The 22,791-nt window shown below is 46.6% G+C and overlaps 2 protein-coding genes and 1 pseudogene across 3 annotated transcripts; 2 read left to right on the top strand and 1 right to left on the bottom strand.

Moving 5' to 3' along the window:
* Positions 1 to 552: 552 nt before the first annotated feature.
* Positions 553 to 5,510, bottom strand: LOC120668860 (O-fucosyltransferase 39-like). Of its 2 annotated transcripts, none has more exons than XM_039948654.1 (10): positions 3,678 to 4,035; positions 3,060 to 3,122; positions 2,888 to 2,969; positions 2,728 to 2,798; positions 2,547 to 2,635; positions 2,257 to 2,460; positions 1,830 to 2,088; positions 1,497 to 1,724; positions 1,227 to 1,424; positions 553 to 1,144 (listed from the first exon to the last, which is right to left on the bottom strand). In XM_039948654.1, the coding sequence occupies exons 1-10, from the start codon at positions 3,810 to 3,812 to the stop codon at positions 935 to 937; spliced, it is 1,539 nt and encodes a 512-aa protein (XP_039804588.1). In that variant the 5' UTR covers positions 3,813 to 4,035; the 3' UTR covers positions 553 to 934. The 2 variants fall into 2 exon arrangements, with proteins under 2 accessions (XP_039804588.1, XP_039804589.1); XM_039948655.1 differs by lacking the exon at positions 3,678 to 4,035 and adding an exon at positions 5,397 to 5,510 and having other exon boundaries at positions 557 to 1,144.
* Positions 4,212 to 17,716, top strand: LOC120668859 (annotated as a pseudogene).
* Positions 17,717 to 18,319: 603 nt separating this feature from the next.
* Positions 18,320 to 21,284, top strand: LOC120669505 (aspartic proteinase nepenthesin-2-like). The gene is made up of 3 exons (XM_039949244.1): positions 18,320 to 19,181; positions 20,727 to 20,906; positions 20,953 to 21,284. Exons 1-3 carry the CDS (start codon positions 18,320 to 18,322, stop codon positions 21,282 to 21,284), a joined length of 1,374 nt encoding a protein of 457 aa, XP_039805178.1.
* The last annotated feature ends 1,507 nt before the right edge of the window (positions 21,285 to 22,791 follow it).

Below are 22,791 nucleotides of genomic sequence, written 5' to 3'. Positions count from 1 at the left end.
TAACCGAGAGCTAGGGGTGCTCGGTGCGGTAACTTCACCTATTCTGCAGGCTGGTGAATTGAACTTGTCTAAACCAACCTACCAAACACGCCAACATTGCATATCTCAATGCAAACCTGCAAACCAAACAAAATCATGCATTAGCCAGGCTTAGCCTATTCATGCAACCAAACATATACTGCTCGCATGACTTAACCCAGGCCTGGTCTATCCAGGCTTACAATACTAGCCAGGCTAGGCTTAGTCTGACAACCAAACACACCCGTAATGTTCTTCTCGGCTTTCAAAATAACAGCACTGAATAAATGGAGCCTGCTAAGCAGAAGAGTAGCAGAACAGATTGGGGTTTGCGTACTCCTTTGGATGATGCATTTGACATAAATGTAAATGGCCATACCTGAGCAGTATATTGTTACAGAATCACAGCACTAAAACAAGTTCAGCATACTTCATCTCTTTTGCAAGTAAAAAAAAAGGAACATCAAACTAGGGGAGAAATGCCCTTTTCACCTAGCATTGCAGCGGAGGAAGAAAACATGATGCAGTGAGATAGATGTCGAAGTAGAAGAATGTTGAGTCAGATGTGCTATCACCGGCCATAACAAATATTTTCTGTTAATTACATCTACATAGACTGTATTATGAACAGAGGAAAAAAAAGATACAGTGTGCAACAGCGGTCTCAAAATTTACATGGAGCCGGAGAAGGATTGTCTTCGTAGAGGCTAGTCAAGCTGGTATAACCTATGATTCAACTGAATGAACTAATTGACTAAACCACCAAAACTTTGTAACCAATTTCGCAATCCAAGGGAGCTAGCAATTGCCAGTAAGGGATGCCATTGACAGATTAGATGGTGATCTCCCAGAATCCTTGAGCTCCGTGTGCTGCAGAGCACCTAGTAAAGTAGTGACTGATGTGGAATTTAGCAGTCTACCCTTGGCACATACAATCTGGCGCAGGATAGGTATAGATAGATTGCTTTGGCTTCCTCAGCCTTATTTGCCCATATCTTCCTTTGTGCCCTGCCTGTGCAACATGTTGAAATTCTGACCACTCCATGCTCTTGTTCACAAAGATGCGGCCCAGCAATGCCATGTTTGGCCTTATGGTCTTCAAGTTCTCATATGTCCGGTGAGCCAACTGAGATTAAAATTTGTTATAGTCAAGACCACAGGTTGAATGAATGATCACTATGGCTAAAACCGAGGCCATGAGAACTTACCAAAGCATTGTGCATATTCCCAGGAGACGCAGAGATGAAAATATCACTATGCATGCTGATGTAATAGTCAAGAGCAGCTAGCATAGAAGCCTTCCCTTCAACATCAGCAAGCTCCTCTTCAGATGCAAGGCTCCTTTTGTCCTCCATCAGCGGAAAAAGTTTGCGCAAGCTAGAGATCCTGGCTTCCCCACCATATACCTGAACATGTGTTGCATGCTAAATCTTCATGATATTCCCGGGATGAATAAGCTAGTTCACACAGAGTCAAACCTTGTGAGAAGCAAGATAGAGTCGAGTTCTGCTGTCGAAGCCGAGGGCTACCAGTAACAGCCCAATCTCTTCTGGGGTCGATGGGCAACGTCCTGTGTTCCGAAGCTCTTCATCAGTTAGCTGTGAATTTAATACCCTCCCTTGCCAAATAACTTGCCTGTACTTAGCGAGAGCTAATTTTTCAGCTCTGCCACCTCCAAAGCCACAGGATGAATGTGCAACCATATCCTGAAAAGTACAGCTCAGTTTGAGATGTTACAGGGCACAAATTCTTTGAAGTGCTAAAAAAGTAACAAACACCATGAATATTGCAAAGCTTCTTCTTCCACTTACCTTATCAAAACGGAGATGCAAAACTGCATATTTTCCATCTTCATTTGTGCTTTGTTCTACAACTTGACGGATATATTCATCAGAATGCCCCGGGACAGGAGACCTCAAGCGCTTCACAAGAGTCTCCCCCAGCGAGATAATGTGAGGCCGAAAAACCAGGGCTTGGAAGTTAACTTTGCAACGCAAACGTTGAAGATCCGCAGGCAAATCATCAAAGGCAAGGCGGTGCGAAAAGGGCGCAATAGCAGCAATACCATAGCTGCAGTGACAGCAGATGGATAAGATTACTGGTGAAGAATTAGATTCATAAGTAACCAGCTCATTAATTCAAACAATGAATAGACATCATGTTAATACAAACAACTTCCATAACATGTAAACACATGCATAACAAATAGCGACAATGCAAATTCAGTTTTTCTCAAACCTCTGCAGGATAGGACTGACATTCTCCAGATACCAATTTGCTGAGGCATGAAGAGGTGCAGTTTTTATTCTCGTAGAACGGATGCCAGTGCCATAGTACTCTCTTGTGCTCCAAGAAAATTCTTTTGGAAGCACTTTGATGATAGAAACATCATCTTTTAGGGAGTTGATAAAGTGATCGACATCGAAAATTTCTTCAAATGAACTGCAACCAAAGAAAATGTCAGTACACAAATTACTTCCAGTTCAACAGGAGAAGACATATATAGTAGTCTCAAGCTTCAGAGGTACCTTGAGTCCTTCCAAACAGGGTTTACTTCAAGATGTGGGATCACAAGAGTAGCATTAAGAATCTTTGCAACTGCAACTGCATCACATATCTACAGAACAAAAAGATAGATCGGGATAAGGCCTCAATTCAGCAATTTGTCTCAAGTTCAATATTGTACTGTCAGTAGTTAAAGAGCATTACCCCCATTCTTTGCTGGTTAAGTCCACCATCAAGAAATACCTGTATGTAGCCACTTGGCTCCAGAGGTAATGCTACCATTTTGAGACAAGTGCATAAGAGCCTGATTTCTATCATAGGAAGAGGCATGGTGATTCGTAATTATCAGATATCAATAAGTTACCATGAGAAATTGATGACTTTAGGCATGGTTTCCACCCCTGGTATGGCAAGGATGACCAGAGCTCTCTCCTCTGCTCAGCTGGCTGTACCCAAAAGTGAAAAAAGAAAGGTGAAAACATCCTCCAAAGTCCAACATAACCATTCTAGTTTTCATCTGAGGTATATATACTGACAACTGCCCATTGCAGCGCCTCATTTAAAAGAGAAGGATGCATTGGCTTAGGTGCATTCCACTCCTGCAAAAAAAAAAAAAGAAGAAATGAAACAACACGTCTAAACTTCATAAAAATATAAGATTATAGGAGATGCCACCAGAAATATTGCGACCTGAGTGCAGAGGTAGAGTGCAAATCCTACAACTCAGTAATCAAACTGAGTTATTCAGTACACGCTTCATTCCATGACTAAAAACAGATCCAAGAGTATAAAAGACCGCGTGGAGATATAAAGAAATGGTATTTTTAAATAAGCCAGCTTCAATTAAACTGTTTTCCTGACCAGAATAAATTTCGCACCGCTTCAAAATTGCGCGTCGTAACTAAACAATCTACAAACAACTGCAACTTCCGTCATTTTGACACGCCATTTCTATTTCTCGCGCAACATACATTCTCCAATATTGACATCAATCCGCCAAACATGATCCAACCTTGGCGCATTCCAAAGGGAAAGGACACGAAGATTAGCAATCGAAACCGTAGGAAGCAACTCGACATTCAACGAGCTGTTAGTATGGCTAAACCTGACCCAATCGAGCAGCGCGAGGATGGCAGGAGGAAAGGGGGACTCACCGAGAAGAGGGAAGGGAAGGCGTGGCCGAGCGGAGAGAACATCCCCGGGAACAAGGCTGGCAGTAATACCACGAACGCGGCGGCGAAGACCGCCGGGCCCCTCGCCGGAGACGGCGAAGGTGACACCCTCCGCATCTCCACCCTGCTTCTTTTTGGTGGGGAAAGTTGAGGAGAAAGAAAAGAGAAGCCCACAAGCGGCGAGGTGTAGGGCGGAGCGGCAGTGGCGGAGGGCGGCCCAGGGGATACCCCGGCACGGAGCGCTCGGAGACCGGGTGTGGCGACGGCGGGTGCGAACCCTCCCACGGCCGGCGGCGCCGCAGAGAGGCCGGCGGCGGAGAGGGGGCCACTCGCTTCCGGGGAGGCTAGAAGGGGACGGCGGAGCGGCGGCGTCGGCGAGCGGCGCGGGTGGGAGACTGGGAGGTGGGGCCGTGGGGGAGACGCGTGTTTTGTTTTTATTGGTGAGCAGGGCAGACAAAACCACGGGGGCCGAACCCTTCCGGCGCTCCCGCCCGGCCGCCCTCGCGTCCTCCGGCGATGGCCAGCCACTTCACCTACATCCACGAGCTCCGCGAGCTCATCGCCTCCTCCTCCACTGCCTCCGCCGGCGCCGCCCCGGGCTCGGCGCACCTCGAGGTCAAACTCCGCGAGGTCCTCCCCAACCTCCTCCGCGACTACGTCATCCCATCCCCCAAAGGTTCGTGCGCCGCCACTCCCGCACTCCACATTCGCCTCTAGCGTATGGATGGCAACGGGCACACTACCCGCGGGTAGAGGATGTTCAAACCCACACCCGTCAGGTCATTCTCAGACCCGCACCCGCGCCCGCGACCCGCCACGGGTAACGAACTGCGCCCGCGCCCGTGACCCGCGGGTGCCGTATACCCGCGGGCACGCCCGCCTGCTCGCCAAGATCTGCTGGGAGCAGATCCGGCGAGGGGCAAATCGCAGGCGGAGGGCACGGGCTTCAGGAGGTGGGAGGCGGCGAGCCGGCGACCGCTCGAGCTCCGGTGCGAGCAGTGCGGCGGCCCCTCGGGCTCCAGGCGGGGCGCGGCGGCCAGCCGCCGGCGGAAGGCCGCGGATTGGCGGGAGCTCGAGCTCCAGGTGCGGCGCGGCGGCCGGCCCCTAGGGCTCCAGGCGAGGCGCGACGGCGGCGGGAGGCTGCGGGTCGGTGGCCGCTCGAGCTCCGGGCGAGGCGCGGCGGCTGACGGGAGGTCACGGGCGGCGGCCGCTAGGTCTCCTAGCGGGCGGCCCCTCAGGGTCCAGGCGGGGCGCGGTGATGGCGGGAGACCACGGCGCGACGGCCGCCAGGAGGCCGCGACGCGGTGGCCCCTCAGGCTCCAGCGGTCGGCCGCCGCTCCGGCTCCAAGATTTGGGCGGCCACCGGTCGGGCCTCTCGGGTGGGGTGGCGGCGGCTGTGAAAAGGAGGCTGGGAGGGGAACGGGGATGGAAGGAATGAATGGAAACGCTAGAACAAATTATATAGTTGTATACAGGGACCATGTGTCAGTTGATTTTGCGGGTTCGCGGGTAGGCGGGCACGGGTACAGCCTTTTTAAACCCGCAAAATTTTACCCGTCGGGTTCAAATGCAAACCCGCACCCATACCCATGGGTACAAATACAAACCCGGATCCTCGCCCTAGCGGATTTTTACCCGCGGGCACGCGGGTAATTTGTACCCATTGCCATCCATACTCTAGCGGGTCGCGATTGAGCTGACCTGTTGCCGTGGTCGCGCTTCCGCGAGGCGCAGCATCCGAGAGAGAGCGCCGGGAGGTCATTGCGCTGCTCAAGCTGGTGGCCTACGCGGCGCTCAAATTCCCCGGGGTCTTCTACAACGGCCGCTCTGCTGACGTCGTCAGCGTCATCGGCCGCATCCTCCCCTTCCTCGCCGAGCCCGATTTCAGGTACCTGCCTGCCTGCCTTCTCCCCCATTCTCCCTCCACAAAACCCTAGTCCAACGGCTCCTCATATTTGAGTTCCCTTTCGTCCGGGAAATGGATTGCGGTATAAATGTGCAATTCGATTGGGCTGTGCACTTTTGCTAAAATGTAGATAGATTTATCCAGTTTGGGTGTGCAGCGGTGCTGCAACTTCCATATATTATGTCCATTTGATTGGATACTTGTTCGTACCCCATCCAGGCATGTGATGGATTTTAGTGTGGCTGATAATGTGTGTTTCAGAGGTCAAAGGTGCAGATAGTAACTAGTAAGTAATTTGGTACAGTTGTCTTAGCTAAGTGTCACACCAGCGGATTTCACTTGTTAGACATCCCACCTGTCATTTACATTATGCTGTTTCTTCGCTGTTGCAGGTCGAGCCATGAGCTTATATTCAATGCAGTTTGGAATCTGCTCTCCATTCTTCGGACTGGTGACCGAGAAGCTTACAGACAGTTCTTCCTGGATGCTATGGTCGCAGTAGAAGATATGTGTTTTGCTTTGTTCTCTTAATCTTTAATTATGGGTCATGCAGAAAGGCTGAAACTTGACCTTGTCCAATCCAACAGATCTACTATATGTGGCATCAATGCATGATGAGAGTCCTAGTGGTGTGCCTCCTGGAAGGTGTTTAGTTAAATGCCTCTGTGGATCCTTCTCAAATATATTGGACTCACCTGGACCTTATAGTGAGCTCCCATCCAGTTGCCAACCTAAGAATGGACCTGGCGTGCAGGTTGATCTGACAGGCGATGCAAGATGGCGTCCATTTGCCACTTCACTGATTAAACTAGTTAACAAGTGTCTTGCAGATGGGACCTTGTATGTTGATGGGCTTGTTAACATGCCATTTGTTTCTGCTGCTTGTTCTATCCTCTGCTATGGGGATGGTTCTCTACACAAGGTTGGCATCAACCTTTATGAATAATTTTAACTTTTGGTTAACCCTGTGTATCTTTAACTTCCCTGTGTTCGATCTGTTGTCACAGGTTTGTTTTGATTTTGCACGCATTGTTGCCACAGTGATGACTGCTGAGATTCTTCCTCTAGAAAATATTATCCGTTCAATCGCATGCATTTTGGGCCAAGATGCTGCTGAACTTTCTGATATCAGGTAATCATGTTAGTACTCATTGCTTCCCTTTATCGAAATTACTGCACCCATTCGAGGAGAGATAGGTTGAAATTCTATCGTGAGTAAAAATATTGAGTCCAAATATTGTTATGCTAGACTTTGCATATGTTTTCTTTAGCTGCTTTGCAGGAATGTTACTTTACTAGCCTATCACTGTCCTCTTATGATGCTCCTGGCCCTGTGTATACAATAGCTGAGAACTTCTCTCTGTAAAAATTGTAAATTAAAAGTTGGCTGTCCTTGGTAAGTTGCTTGGCTATGCATTTTTTTCATATTCAGATTTGAATCTAGCTGTAACCATTTTCTGTATGAGAAGTTGAGAACTGGCCCACCACTGCAACATCAGTATCGTTTTTCTATACTGCCCAACTGGAAAAAAAATCAAGCATGTTGAAAGCAAATATGGCTCGGAAGATAATAGATTGATTATGGAGAGGCAAAGCTCCTGTACTACTGTACATATATAGGCAAGGAAGTCCTAGGGTTTGGTTTATAGAAGTAATACCAATAAGGAGTTCCTTGCCTAAACCAAAACCATCTAGAATCCCCCAGGAGGGGAGGCGCACGGCCAGAGAGGCCGGTGCAGCTAACACATGTAAAATCTAGATAAACTAGAAGAAGAGATCAACAGTTGTTTTTTCAACAAAGGCATCCAAGCATATCAACTGTGACAACATGGCACTGCATGTTCAATTAATTTTCCTTTCTATCATGTGCTGCATATGCATCATCATCCTTCCAAGTTGATCGAATGACCAAATTTTCTATTATTTTCTCCAACCTTGCACCAACTTAAGTGAAGAGTGTGCTGCCAACCTACACGCATGCTGAATGCAAACCAGCTAACAGTTATTGCACCAATGTAACTATTTAAAAAAAATCTGCATAGTAAATAAGTGGTTCTGTAATGTAAAGAGGGGTAGAGGTAGACCTAAACTGACGCGGGCTGAGTCGGTTAAGAGAGACCTTAAGGATTGGAATATCTCTAAAGAGATAGCTTTGGATAGGAGCGCTTGGAGACTAGCTATCAATGTGCCTGAACCTTGAACTTATTTCTTTCGGGTTTCATCTCTAGCCTACCCCAACTTGCTTGGGAAAAAAGGCTATGTTGTTGTTGTTGTTGTTGTTGTAAATAAGTGGTTCTGTGATCATTAAATATGATATTCAAATTTAAACTGAATCCAGATATGAATCCTATAACTGTAGTGAGGTTTGAGGGTCGGTGGAAACTACAATCAAGCATACCACTTCACCCTACCTCATGTGAAAAATCCATACTCCATCCGGTTCGCTACACTGCTAGTAATTCCTGACTTCCTTACATGACTTATATATGAAATAGAGGTAGTAAATTATAATGTAGGTTCTGCTTTCCCCATGTTTATTGGAATCCAGGCATCATCATTTACCAATGTGCTATATATTGGCTTCTGCAGAGATGCAGATTATGACTTTTCAATGGGAGCGTGTCTTCATGCACTGCATTCTTCATGTCCTGGTTATATTGTTGAATCTACAGCTGCTGATATTGTTAATGTCCTCCAAAGAGCAGTAAAGGCCAGCAAAAGTGCAGAACTTCAGGTTCGAGGACCAACTTGACTTACCCAGGTTCTATGCGTACTTCATTCTACTAACCGCTACTTCTTTTCAGGTTGCGATGTACACCGCATACAAGAGAATAATTGAACTCTGCTCTGCTGAAGTATGGAAACCAGAAATCTTTCTGAAATTGCTCTGCTTGCCAAAACCTTGCAGCAAACTGATTGAATGCATTCGAGTGGTTATCAGCAAATTTGGTCAAGACTTCTTTACTCTTGATGATGGTAACAATCAAAGCAGCCTTCAGGCAAGATCTGAAAATTCTGACTTGCCAAAAGTTGGCCAGAAAAGAATATCACAGAATGAGGAAAGCAGTTTTTCCAAACGTCAAAAGATGACTGAATCAGGGTTTTCTGCTGGCGTTGGATTCAAACTAAAAGAGGATTATGGCACTCTTCGACAGTCTTTATTTACACTGATTAAGTCCTTATCGCCAGACAATTATGAGACTTCTCCAGAGACTGCTATAGAGGTGATTAGTCTGCTGTGTCTTTCGTTATGTGTTTATTCAAAGACAAGTCTGTTTACCAGAGTTTCTAAGCAAGTCCTTTCCTGGATTTCCTGGATTCACAAACAGGTGAGCAAATCATCAGAGACCAGCATGTTAATTGATCTAGCCTGTATTTTTATTTCCAGCTGTGCATCCTCAAAACTGTTAAATGCAGATAACCCAGAGAAACATGTTTTCCTTCGATGCGCCACTGTATTTTGAAGCTCTTCATACTGTAATGCTTCTCCAATGTAAGCCTTCTATTTCTGCATGTTATTAATTTTGCAGCATTTTTCATTTTGTGCATGTCTTGGTGTGGGCCTTATGACTGCCTTTGAAATACCAGGTTTATTTGTTTAAGTAGATCTTTGAATATGCACTACTTGCTTTAGTTTCCCTTTAAAAGTTTGGCAATACTTCCTAGTTTTTAAGACCTTGTTACATAGCTTAGACTAATCCTACAAGGCTCCATTTGGCATTGTGGTAGATTACTACAGTTCTGTTTGGCACTATCCCTTTGGCTATCTTTTTTATCAAAATCAAGTTGTAGTCTTGTAGACAGAGGTAGTGTTGTGAAAAAAGGAACAAATAAGTGGATTGTGAGACTCTGGAAAACATAATTTGTCAAACCTAATATGTTGTGCCAAAATGAACTCAAAGTTTTCCTGGCTGTTTTTCCGCAGCAGCATTTAAACATAAGCACTACTGCTCTGCAAAGCAACCGCAAATTATCCTGAAGCTGTATGGCCCGATAAGCTAGCTTAGTTAATGCACAGTGAGCTGTTTGTGCTGCTCCAGATTATACACCCTTGCAAGCTTGCACGGTTGCGCCATCCTCTCCTGAACAAAGCATCGACAAGACTGCAACGTATTAGGACATCTAGGCTTGTTAAAAATGGTATTCCCTCCATTCCAAAATGTAGGTCATTTTAGTTTTGTCCTAAGTCAAACTTCTTTAACTCTGTCTAAATTTATAGAGAAATACACCAACATCTAGAACATCGAATCAGTTTCATTTCATTTCATTAAATCCACCATGAAATGTGTCTTGTTACTGCATTTATTTGACATTGTAGATGTCAATATTTTTTTTCTATAAATTTGGTCAATGTTAGAGAAGTTTGACTTAGGACAAAACTAAAACGACCTACATTTTGGAACGGTGGGAGCATATATAGGGGATCTGTTTTCCCCGGGCACAAGTTTACAAGTTATGTATGCTTGCGCTTATGCTAGGCTTTACCTTCCTGAATGTATGGTGATCAGAGTTGTGCCTCTCTCTACTTCAACTTTAGTAGCTTACCTTTTTTTTTGTTGAATGCTTGTGCAGTCAATCTTCCTGGACATGCTAAACTGTTCGAAGATGAATCTCATTTTATTGGTGATGTTACACATTTTGTTCATCCAATATATGCTGACCTCATCAACATGTTGAAACTGATGTTGGATGATGGTCATGTTGTCACTCAAACCAGTTCAGACTACAAGATCAAATGCCTTTTGATTCAAACCATTGCAAAGGTTGGCAATAAACTGAATGCTGGATGCGATCTTGAAGTCCTTGATTTGGCTATCCGTAATGGAACTGCTGAGATTCAAAATGAGTCAATTATGTCACTACCCATAATTGTGTTGTACTCTGGTCCTAACATGCTTGGAGCAATGTTTAGGAAACTTGAGTGAGTGGACATGCTTCCCCCTTTCATGATTTTAGATTAGGTGCACTTTTCCAGAAGTAATGTAATAAACACAACAGGAAAATGCCATGTTGGGACATACTTTATTTGTTATGCAGTATATGTAATCTAGCCTTCAAATTTTGTTCTCTAATTAATGCAGTTCCACAATTTTACAGTGATATTTTACTATGCCTTGTCATGTTTGCTTGCTACAGGTCAGTGGGTGCTTTAGGACTCGAGACAGTGGGGAAAAGTATGGCCTTTTCTCTTGGTTTTTTATCTTGCTTAAATGGAACCACTGATTGCACTGACAATGTGGGGAACCATTGCAATCTATTCTTGGACAAGCACTCTGAACAACCTGTGTCAACATTAGATCTTCTCTCAAGAGGTTTCTGGTGCCCTCAATGTGATATCAGGAATAGAATTGTTCAGAATGAAGACAAAATTTCTATCATGGACACTGCACTGGTACATGTTGAGAATGTTGACTTCAATATTAACATCTCCAAGGCCCACACTCTCTTTTTCAAGTTTCTCTATGCAGAGACTTCTGAGGAATCTATAGTTTATTGGGTTGAAGTTTTGCCGCGGTTATTGAGGCATTCTAGCAGACATGTTCTGCTTGAGATGAGAACTCAGTGGGTTCAGTGTTTTGAATTTCTACTACTTCATCAAATGAAAGCTGTCAGGGAAGCATTTTCTGGTGTAGTCTGCTGCTTCTTGGAAAAAAATGTTATGGATGTTTTGTTTTCTGATGGACTGGGAAAGGATGGAGGAACTAAAGAACTTCAATTCATGGACAAAATAAAATGTGCTTTCACTGAAGCTGAATATTCTCATATTCTTCTGACACTTCTGGAATCAACCGGTACAATCATGAAAGTTAGTGATATTCATGGAGAAGTTTTCTTCTGCTCATTTGTGTTACTGATTGATCTGCTTGATAATCATAATTCCATCATAAGGATGACTGCTTTGAGATTAATTCATAGATGCTGCAATTACTGTTTCAAAGGAGGATTGGATCACTTCCTCTCAAAGTACTCGAATGCTAGAGATAATTTATATAATTATCTGTCATCTAGACTTGTGACTCATCCCATAATGATTAAGGAATTCGCTGAGGATGTTGTAGGTATTAAGACCAAAGAGCTGATTGAGAGAATGGTTCCATCAGTTATACCAAAGCTCATTGTGTCGCTCCCAAACAATAATCACGCCATTATTACTCTGCGTGAACTGGCAAGCCATCTAAACACTGAACTAGTACAACTGATCATAAATTGGTTGCCTACAGTTCTCTGCTTTGCTCTTTTTTATGATGATGGGCAGCATTTAGCATCTGTTCTACAATTTTATAAGAATGAGACAGAAACTGATACCAAAGAGTTATTTGCAGCTGCTTTGCCAACACTGCTTGACGAAATTGTATGTTTTCCTGGGGAATCTGATCAGATTGAGACTGATATAAGGTGAATCTTCTTTCCACTAGACATGCAGTTCGATATAAGCTTACTTTGGGTAATTAGTAACAATTTTCTAATGATATATTAATTTTCAGGACAGCAAAAATTTCACCAACAATTCAGAATATTGCTAGAATTCTGACAGGCAATGAAACTCTTCCTCAATTTTTGAGGAATGATTTTGTCCGCCTTCTCAATAGCATTGACAAGAAGATGCTCCATTCCGATGACATGAAGCTTCAAAAACAAGCTCTCCAGCGAATAAGGAAATTGGTTGAGATGATGGGCCGTTATTTGAGTACACATACACCAAAGATTATGGTTCTGTTGATTTTTGCTATTGATAAGGAAGGTCTTCAGATGGATGGTCTTGATGTCTTACATTTTTTCATAAAGCAGTTGGCTGAAGTATCACCAAATAGTATCAAGTATGTTATGTCCCAAGTTGTAGCTGCTTTCATTCCATCTCTAGAAAAGTGCAAAGTATGCCCTTCTGCTCACCTGAGTAAAATTGTTGAAATCCTAGAAGAACTTGTTGTGAAAAATAACAGCTTGCTAGAGCAACATATACGTGAACTACCACTGTTGCCTAGTCTACAACCTTTATCAGAAGTAAACAAGGTAATACAGGAAGCTAGAGGGCTAATGACACTGCAAGATCATCTGAAGGATGCTGTCAATGGTCTTAACCATGAAAGCTTAAATGTGAGGTACATGGTAGCTTGTGAGCTGAGTAAATTATTTAATGCCAGAAGAGAGGATTTGACTGCTCTCATCATTGGTGAAGATATTGCTCATTTGGATGTAATAAGCTCTTTAATTATGGCTTTACTCAAAGGATGTGCAGAGCAATCAAGGACTAATGTTGGCCAGAGACTGAAAATAGTTTGTGCAGACTGTCTTGGTGCACTGGGTGCTGTTGATCCTGCTAAGGTAAAGGTAATTTCTTGCGAGCGCTTTAAGATAAAATGTTCAGACGATGATCTTATATTTGAATTGATCCACAAGCATCTTGCAAGGGCATTCAGAGCTGCTGCTGACACAACAGTGCATGATTCTGCTGCCTTGGCTATCCAGGAGCTACTGAAATTGGCCGGTTGCCAATCTTCACCTAGTGACGACAATTTGAGAATCAAATTGTTGTGACATGAGTTACAGGGGCCAGAAGTTGTGGGGCCGTTTCTCAGACTGTCAAGGAAATAATTGCCCCGTGCTTAACATCAAGATTTCATCTTCGTAACCCAACTGATTCTGCTCCACTCGGCCCAATATACCGCCCGGAAATGTCTTTTAGAAGGTGGATATACTACTGGATTAGAAGGTTGACATCACATGCAACTGGATCCCGTTCTGGTATTTTTAGTGCATGTCGTGGAATTATTCGGCATGATATGCCAACTGCAATCTATCTCCTACCATACTTGGTCTTAAATGTTGTCTGCTATGGTACCCCAGAGGCTCGTCAAAGCATTACTGAGGAAATCCTGTGTGTTCTCAATGCTGCTGCTTCTGAAAGTAGTGGAGCTGCAGTTCATGGAATTGCAGGGGGGCAGAGTGAGGTCTGTATTCAAGCCATCTTCACTTTACTTGATAACCTTGGGCAGTGGGTTGATGATCTCAAACAGGAAATTGCATTATCACAGTCTAGTTATGCCATGGCTGGAAAGTATGGAGGTAAACTGAAAGGCGGAACATGTTCTGATTATGAACAGGATCAAATGCTGGTGCAGTGTAGCAATGTTGCTGAGTTGCTGGCTGCTATACCTAGAGTTACTTTAGCAAGGGCCTCTCTTAGATGTCAAGCTCATGCTCGTGCTCTAATGTACTTTGAATCTCATGTCCAGGCGAATTCGGGTTCCTCCAATCCAGCTGCAGAGTGTAGTGGCAACTTTTCAGATGATGACATATCTTTTCTTATGGAAATATATGGAGGATTGGATGAGCCTGATGGCCTCCTTGGTTTAGCCAATCTGAGGAAATCATCAAGCCTGCAAGATCAGCTTATAATTAATGAGAAAGCTGGAAACTGGGCCGAAATATTAACCTTATGTGAACAGGCCTTGCACATGGAACCTACCTGTGTTCATAGACAATCTGATGTTCTTAATTGTTTGCTAAACATGTGCCACCTTCAAGCCATGATAGCCCATGTGGATGGTTTGGTGCACAGCATACCCCAGTATAAGAAAACTTGGTGCATGCAGGGTGTGCGAGCAGCGTGGCGTTTGGGGAGATGGGATCTCATGGATGAATATCTGACCGGGGCAGACCAGGGTCTGGTGTTCAGTGGTTCTGAGAACAATGCTTCTTTTGACATGGATCTTGCTAAGATATTCAAGGCCATGATGAACAAAGATCAGTTTCTGGTTGCTGAACAAATTTTCCAGTCCAAGCAAGCGCTGCTTGTACCTCTGGCTGCAGCAGGCATGGACTCATATATGCGTGCGTATCCCTATGTTGTAAAGCTCCATATGTTGCGTGAGTTGGAAGACTTCAATTCCCTGTTGGGAGACAAGTCATTTATTGATAAATCGTTCAGTGCAGACGATCCGAAATTTCTGAAGTTAGCAAAGGATTGGGAGAACCGTCTGAAATGTACACAACCATCTCTGTGGACAAGGGAGCCTTTACTTGCTCTCCGAAGGATGGTTTTTAGTCAGAGTCATATGCATGCTCAGGTTGGGAACAGCTGGCTTCATTATGCTAAGCTCTGCCGTTTGGCTGGTCATTATGAAACAGCTCACCTTGCAATACTGGAAGCAGATGCTTCAGGTGCCCCCGATGCTCACATGGAGAAGGCGAAGTATCTCTGGAATATACGGAAATTTGATAGCGCTATAGCTGAACTTCAGCAAACACTTCTCAACATGCCTGCAGAAATTTTGGGAAGTGCTGTACTTTCATCTCTTTGTAGCCTCTCTCTTGCTTTGCCAAATCCACCTATCTCTGCGACACAGGCATCAAAAGAGAATCCAGATGTGTCTAAAACCCTGCTTCTCTACACTAGATGGATCCACTATACAGGGCAAAAACAGAGTGCGGATATCAAATCTCTCTATTCTAGAGTAACCGAATTGCGGCCCAAGTGGGAAAAGGGTTTTTTCTGCATGGCAAAGTTTGCTGATGATTTGCTTATTGATGCTAGGAAACGGCAAGAAGATGACAAGTTTGCTTGTAAAGTTGGACCAGTCTCTTCTAGCTTTTCTAACTCGGTAAGCAGGGCAACTGAAGAGAAAGAGAAGCCTTGGTGGGAATCTCTTATGGGAGTGCTACTATGCTATGCAAAAGCACTTCACAGAGGGCATAAGAATCTTTTTCAAGCACTTCCTCGAATGCTTACTCTTTGGTTTGAATTTGGAAGCATATACACCCAAGATGAATCTTCCTCTGATCAGCACATGAAAGAGGTCCACGGAAGGGTAAATTTGATTGCGCATCCTTTTCAAATTTGTCTTTTCGTTCTGTTTAAGAGACTTATTCAGCTCATTGCAGGTGTTAAGCCTCATCCGTGGGTGCGTGAAGGATCTACCAATATACCAGTGGCTTACTGTGCTGTCTCAGTTGATCTCCCGCATCTGTCACCAAAATGCTGAAGTTGTCAGAATTGTCAAATTCATCATCACGACTGTTTTACGGGAATACCCTCAACAAGCTCTTTGGATGATGGCTGCAGTGTCGAAGTCAACAGTGCCTGCAAGACGAGATGCTGCTGCAGAAATATTACAATCAGCAAAGAAAGGATATCGGCGGAATCAAAATAATGCATTGTTCATTCAATTTCCTACTCTGATAGACCATCTCATTAAGCTCTGCTTTCATCCAGGGCAGCCAAAGGCGAAAACAATTAACATCTCAACTGAGTTTAGTTCCTTGAAAAGAATGATGCCACTAGGAATTATCTTACCTGTCCAACAGGCTTTAACTGTGACTCTGCCATCATATGATTCAAATATGTCGGACCAATCTGGTTTTCACCCCTTTTCAGTTTCTGAGCATCCTAAGATAGCTGGAATAGCTGATGAAGCAGAAATTCTTTCCTCTCTTCAGAAACCAAAGAAGGTATGTAGAAGAGAAGCAACTGTCCAGCCAAACTAAATTTCTTATCAGGGACGTTCTAAATTTTGCTGGATGCTGAATAATTCAGGAGTATTGTACAGGTGGTACTGGGGTTACAACGTTATTTTTACTTTTACTACAAGTCTATTAGTGTGATGTGCATTCATCTTCATTGTTCTGAAAGTATCAGAGTTAGCTATTGACCTGCTATACTTCACTGTGATGGTAGCAACTCACAAGCAGACCATTTCAATCTTCAGGTTGTTTTCATCGGAAGCGACGGAGTTGCTCGCCCATTTCTATGCAAACCTAAGGATGATCTTAGGAAAGACTCACGCATGATGGAGTTCAATGCAATGATCAACCGTCTCCTCTCCAAGGTCCCTGAGAGCCGCAGGAGAAAGCTTTATATCAGAACCTTTGCAGTGGTACCACTTACTGAAGATTGTGGAATGGTAGAATGGGTTCCCAATACTCGCAGTCTTCGTCATATTCTTCAGGACATCTACATAGCTCATGGAAAGTTTGATAGGATGAAAACAAATCCACTAGTCAAGAGGATATATGACACATACCATGGAAAAATGCCTGACGATGAGATGCTGAAGACTAAAATCCTTCCAATGTTTCCCCCTGTTTTCCACAAATGGTTCTTGACAACATTCTCTGAGCCAGCTGCATGGTTTCGTGCTAGAGTGGCATATGCACATACCACTGCAGTGTGGTCAATGGTTGGCCACATTGTTGGGCTTGGTGACAGGCACGGTGAAAACATCCTTTTTGATTCCACAACCGGGGACTGCGTTCATGTGGATTTCAGCTGCTTGTTTGATAGGGGGTTGCTACTGGACAAGCCTGAGGTGGTGCCATTCAGGCTTACACAAGTACTGAAACCTTGTCTCCCTAGTTTCTTGTATTTCAAGTTTTACATGAATTTGACCTATAACTCTCTCTTTTTTTTTGTGTGAACGTGTGAGTGCAGAACATGATTGATGGCTTGGGCATCACAGGATATGAAGGCATATTTCTTAAGGTCTGTGAAATCACTCTATCGGTCCTCAGAACTCACAAGGAGACCCTCATGACTGTTCTCGAGACCTTCATCCATGATCCGCTAGTGGAGTGGACCAAAACTAACAAATCCAGTGCAGGCGAGGTCCAGAACCCGCACGCACAGGTACGAATATAAGGCATCGGGTTTGTCTTTTACACGTCTAATAAAAAACAAACCTCACTGATGCTGATCTGTTTCCTGTTTACCGATTCATCCAGAGGGCCATTACTAACATCAAAGCAAGGCTCCAGGGGGTTGTGGTGGGTGTGAAAGCCAGCCCTTCCCTGCCTCTCTCCGTGGAAGGCCAAGCACGCCGCCTGATTGCTGAAGCAGTCTCCCTCGGCAACCTTGGCAAAATGTACATCTGGTGGATGCCGTGGTTCTAACAGGTCCTTCCTTCCCCTCGCCAATTAGGTAGTATGTATATATAAGCATGATGACTAGCTAGCAAGAGGTGGACAGAAACTTTGGGCAGAAGGTGGCGTTTTGTTATAGCCCTATCGGTGCCCTACCGCTGTTGCATTGTACCTATATTCTATATCGATGCTTGGTCTAGAACATAACCCTGGCCGCTTGAGATAGCTAGCAGGATAATGCGAGTGACTTTGTTAATCCCGTAAGACGATATCGGAGCATATTGATGCATCCTCTCATCCTCTGGTCATTAAGCACTACTTCTGGTGCTCACCTAGATATTCTTTTAAAATCTAAAAATAATTTGTCACCGTAGCTAATAAAACTCCTAAAAAAATTACATCATTGATCCAAAATAAACAAATATAAAAATATAGATTCTTAAATAAGTTATGTGTAAGGTATTCTCATCATTGCTCGTTGGAAGTGGTGCCCTGGAATGGAGGCGCATGCCCATGACATGGCATGGCGGGCAAGCCAGACAACAAGCGGCAGACACTTGCACATACGTCGACGGCGAAGGTGAATTTGGCACGTAGGCACACCCTTGCACATAGAGCATACGCAGGCGGCGACTGTGAATTTGGCACGTAGCCATATACACTTGCACATACGTAGACGTCGACTGTGAATTTGGCACGTAGGCATACACAGTTGCAGTCCTGCACACATAGTGACATACGTAGACGTACGGCGACTGAATTTGGCACGTAGGCATACACTTGCCGCCTTACACGGGGCGAGTACAATATAACAGTGCAAGGACGAAGGAATTGAACCACAATGGGCAGTCACTAAGCCACAATGGGGATGCTGCTGCTTGTAGCTGTTGAGGCGTCGCTACTCCTTAGCGCCATGCTGCTGCAGGTTCCACTTCCACCGCTCGCCTCGGCAGCCGCCTTCCCGCGGCTTCCCAAGTTTGGCGGCTCCGTCCCCGCAAGCTCCCAGCAGTTTAAAAAGCTCAAGGACTTTCTCAAGAAGCACGGGCGTGACGCCTCTGACGTCGTCGACATCGCCGAGAAGTTCCTGCCTCCTCCGCCGCCGCCCGGCGAGGGCCATGGTGGTAGTCGTGGAGATCGGACGACCGACCGAGCGCCGGCAGAGACCGACGGGCTCTACCTCGCCGATCTCCAGGTCGGCACGCCCACGGCGCAGACCATCTCCGGCGTCCTTGACATCTCCACCCAGCTCGTGTGGATGAGGTGCAACGCCACCTGCACCGCCTGCCGGCCGCCGTCGTCCTCCTTCCTGGCCACAAAATCCGAGACTTTCAAATTTTTGCCCTGCGACGACAAAACCTGCCAGGACTTGGTCACTCAGACCTGCGACAACAATCCTAATCCATGCGGCTACTCCGCCAGTTACAGCGACACCATGTCCACGGCCGGGTACCTCGCCTGGGACACCTTCACCTTCGGCACGACGGCCGTTCCAAACGTCCTCTTCGGGTGCAGCGATTCGACCACCGGCGCCGACTACTCCGGCACGTCCGGCGTGATCGGCTTGGGCAGGGGGCCGCTCTCCCTGGTCTCGCAGCTCGGGCTCTCCAACTTCTCCTACTTCCTCGCGCCGGACGACGGCGCCTCGGACAGCCAGGTCCAGCTGGGCGACGTCGCCGCGCCACGGACGGGCCGCGGCGTCCTCTCCGCCGCTCCGCACGAGCGATGTGTACACCGATCTGTACGACGTTGGCCTCACAGGCTGAAAGAGATCGGGTGCTCTAGCCTAAGAGGGGGAGGGGGTGAATTAGACACTCTAAAAACTTAGACATATGTCTCCAACTAGTTTGCACAAAACTTAAACTAAGACAAGCTATCTAGATGTGCAACTATGGTTGTTCTAGTGTGAAACCCCTATCCCAAAAGAGTTTAGCAACCTATAGACTTTCCTATTTAAGAAATCATTCTATGAAAATAAAGGCATACAAATTGCTAGTATGAAATGCGGAAACTTAATGAGCGGGATAGGAGATAGCAAACTTTTGACGCGGGGGTTTATCCCGTGGTTCGGTTAGCCACAAAGGCACACCTACATCCACGTTGTTGTAGCACTCACTAAGAGTATTGCTACTCGGCCACAAAATCTCTTCCGTGAACACAATCACGGTCACCTTGGCCCCGGGTTCCACTAAGGAGCTTCTCCACAAAGTATGGGGGTCTCCACGTCCCCCGCACAAAGATGTCGTCGCCGCTCTGCACCAAGTCGGAGGGTCGATGACGTTGCCGGCGAGCTTCATGCTCCAAGGTGCCGGCGCACCAAGCTCTTGTTTTGGTTCACTAGAGAACCACAGCACAAAGGCTCAAGGCCTTGCAATCACACTCACTAAGAGCTAATCCTTTACACAACACTCTCAAAGTGTGCTAAGGGCTAAGGATATGATCTTGATGCTTTTTGTATGGCTTGGAGATGTTCTTGGGTGTGTGTGGGATGTCCAGCAACTCCAGCAATCTTCAAATGGCCGGGGTGAGACGTATATATAGGCCACCAAGTCTTGTAGCCGTTGCTCCAACGGTCACCGGAAGAACCGATGCCTCTGGCTGAGGTAGCGTCGGTTCTTCCGGTCACTCATAACCCGAAGTAGCCGTTGAACTCCTGACAGCTGACGCAGTGATCACCGGTTGAACCGATGCTTTGTACCGATGCATCACCGGTTCATCCGGTGCTTAAGAATATTCTCCTGGGCGCTGACGTCATTGCACCGACGCAATACTCCGATGCACCGTCGGTTGAACCGGTGCTGAAGAATCTTCTCCTGGGCTCTTGACATCGTCTCTGGAACATAGGACGCCAAATGCACCGATGCCCCTTTTTGACCCGTCGGTTCAACCGGTGCCTATAGGCTGACTTGGCTTCGATTCCCTTCTGCACAAGAATTTCATAGCATCGGTTCTTCCGACTACCATCGGATGCACCGATGTCCTTGGCGTCGGTTCTTCCGGTGCTACTGACCGAAGAGCTTTCAGGGCGCTGCCCTGAGAGACCCGCGAGGGGCGGCTCCCCCTCGACCCCCGTCCGCTAACCGGGTAGCGGAACCCCCGTAGGGGCGGCCCTTCGGGCCTTGCTACGACTATCTTTTCTTTCTCTTTGTCATCACTTGAACCTAAACGCTTGAGAATGGTCATCTTAACAATCATATTAATCCAAGTGTTGTGTTGTCATTTGATCACCAAAATTACTTGAAATGGCATAAATAGTGCCATGTTCTACACAGGCATCCATGTGGACGGCGAGGAGCTGGACGACGACATCCCTGCGGGAACGTTCGACCTCCGGGACGACGGCTCCGGCGGGGTGTTCCTCAGCACAACCATACCCGTCACCTACCTCCTCTCCGACGCCTACAGGGTCGTGAGGAAGGCCTTCGCAAGCAGGATCTCCGCGCAACCTCTCCGCAAGACCGCAACGGCAGCCTCGACTCGCTGTGCTACACGGCGCAGTCCATGGCCGGCGTCGAGGTCCCGACGCTGAAGCTGGTGTTCGAGGGCACGGGCGCGGCGATGGAGCTCCGATCCGGACGGACAACTACTTCTTCAGGTTCGACGACGGCGGACGTGACCTCGAGTGCCTGACCGTGCTGCCCTCCAAGGGCGCGTCGGTCCTGGGGAGCCTGCTGCAGACGGGGACGACGATGATCTACGACCTCGACGGCGACCAGCTGACGTTCGTGACGATGGACACGGATAAGCAGCGTTTGTCCTCAGAGGCGCCGGCGGCGGCTTCGCTAGCCATGGCCGTCGCAGTCGCAGTCGCCGTGGGGGTGCTGCTGTAGCTCCATATCTAGCCTCGCATATATGCATCAGACCCCAGAAATTCATGCATGCATGGATGCATAATAGCTATTGTATGACGACTGACTATTGTATAACTCAGTCGTCGGCGGTCCTGCATGCGTCATACGTATATATACACGTCATGCATCATGCGGCATACTCTCACTATTCTAAATTATTAGTCGTTTTGAATTTTCTAGACACAAAAATTTTACTATGCATCTAAAATATAAGGGAAAGCTATCTGTCACTTGAGTGATTTGAGCCTCTCTCTCACTCGATTGTTTTGGCTGTCCGATCTTGCTTCCGTCCATCACAGGCACTCGACTTTTCTTTTATGTGTCTGACATGTGTGCCACCTGTTAGTATTGATCTCCACCGACTCGGTCCAACGACCGAGTCGGGCCCTTGACTCGGTTCTCTGGTCGAGGGAGGCCAACCCAAGATAGTATTGTATCCTCTCGTCCATCTCCGTGACTACCGACCGAGTGGGTGCCGGAAGCGGCGGGAAGCCCACCGCCACTGCACGTCGCCACCACTGCAACACATCGACGTCGACCCACTCCGGCGCGTCAACGACGGCGCCATGGAGGTACCCGAGGCCACTAAGAAGGCTTTCTCCTACTAAGAGTGAGTTTTCCCTCTCGATCTATTTCCTGGTGATCTAACAATGGTATCAGAGGCCGATCTAGTGAGTAGATCGGGTAGGGAAAAGGAAAATTGAGAAGAAATTCGATGAAAATCGAAGAACACAGTGAACCCTAACCCTAACAAAGAAGAGAGGCAGCGGGACGTACCTGCTCGCACCACCGGCGACCACCGCCGCACGGGAAAGAAACCAGAGGTGCCGGCTCGCCGGCACACGACCGCCGTCGCGCGGGAAAGAACCGAGCCGCCACTCGGACCGGCGACCCCGGTCCAAAAAACCCTATTTGGGAGGGCTTCAGCCGAAGCCGGAGCTGGAGCTGCTTTTGAAGCCTTCCAAAACACGACTTTAGTTTTGTAAACTATCTTTATTTAATACCCGTAACTAATGGTCAAAATTAACTACAATACCTAGCGCTACTAAAGCAAATAGAACCACAATAATTGCACGAACCTCCTCGCCTCGGCACGCCCATCGGATCCCATACAATGCCATCATCCTATGGAATGCAAGTGTGGAACGCCCGCGTCGCGCGGGCACCTACAGTGCGGCGGCGCCGGGGAGGGAATGGCCACGATCACCATGCCGTCCCGCGTCGGAGCGTGCATGTTCGTGTTCTGGCTAGCACTAGCAGCGCCTGACACCGGCCTCCATCTTACGAATCATGCATGGGTGGGTCCTCAACCAAGATGGAACGGAGCAGTAGCTTCTCTGTTGCATCGCATCGCATCCCTGGCAAGGCGTTGCTTCCCGCCAGATTCCTGAATTCCCTCTGCTCGCTGCTCTGATAGCTAGTCTGATAGTTCCAACCAACCCTGGCATTCTTTCAGGGTTAACATTACCATCACCGTACCTTCCTT

The sequence above is a fragment of the Panicum virgatum genome, chromosome 4N (assembly GCF_016808335.1).
Source record: "Panicum virgatum strain AP13 chromosome 4N, P.virgatum_v5, whole genome shotgun sequence".
NCBI classification, from domain to species: domain Eukaryota; kingdom Viridiplantae; phylum Streptophyta; class Magnoliopsida; order Poales; family Poaceae; genus Panicum; species Panicum virgatum.
Note: the sequence above shows the minus strand (reverse complement) of the source record. Positions and strands in the feature narration are given on the sequence as shown.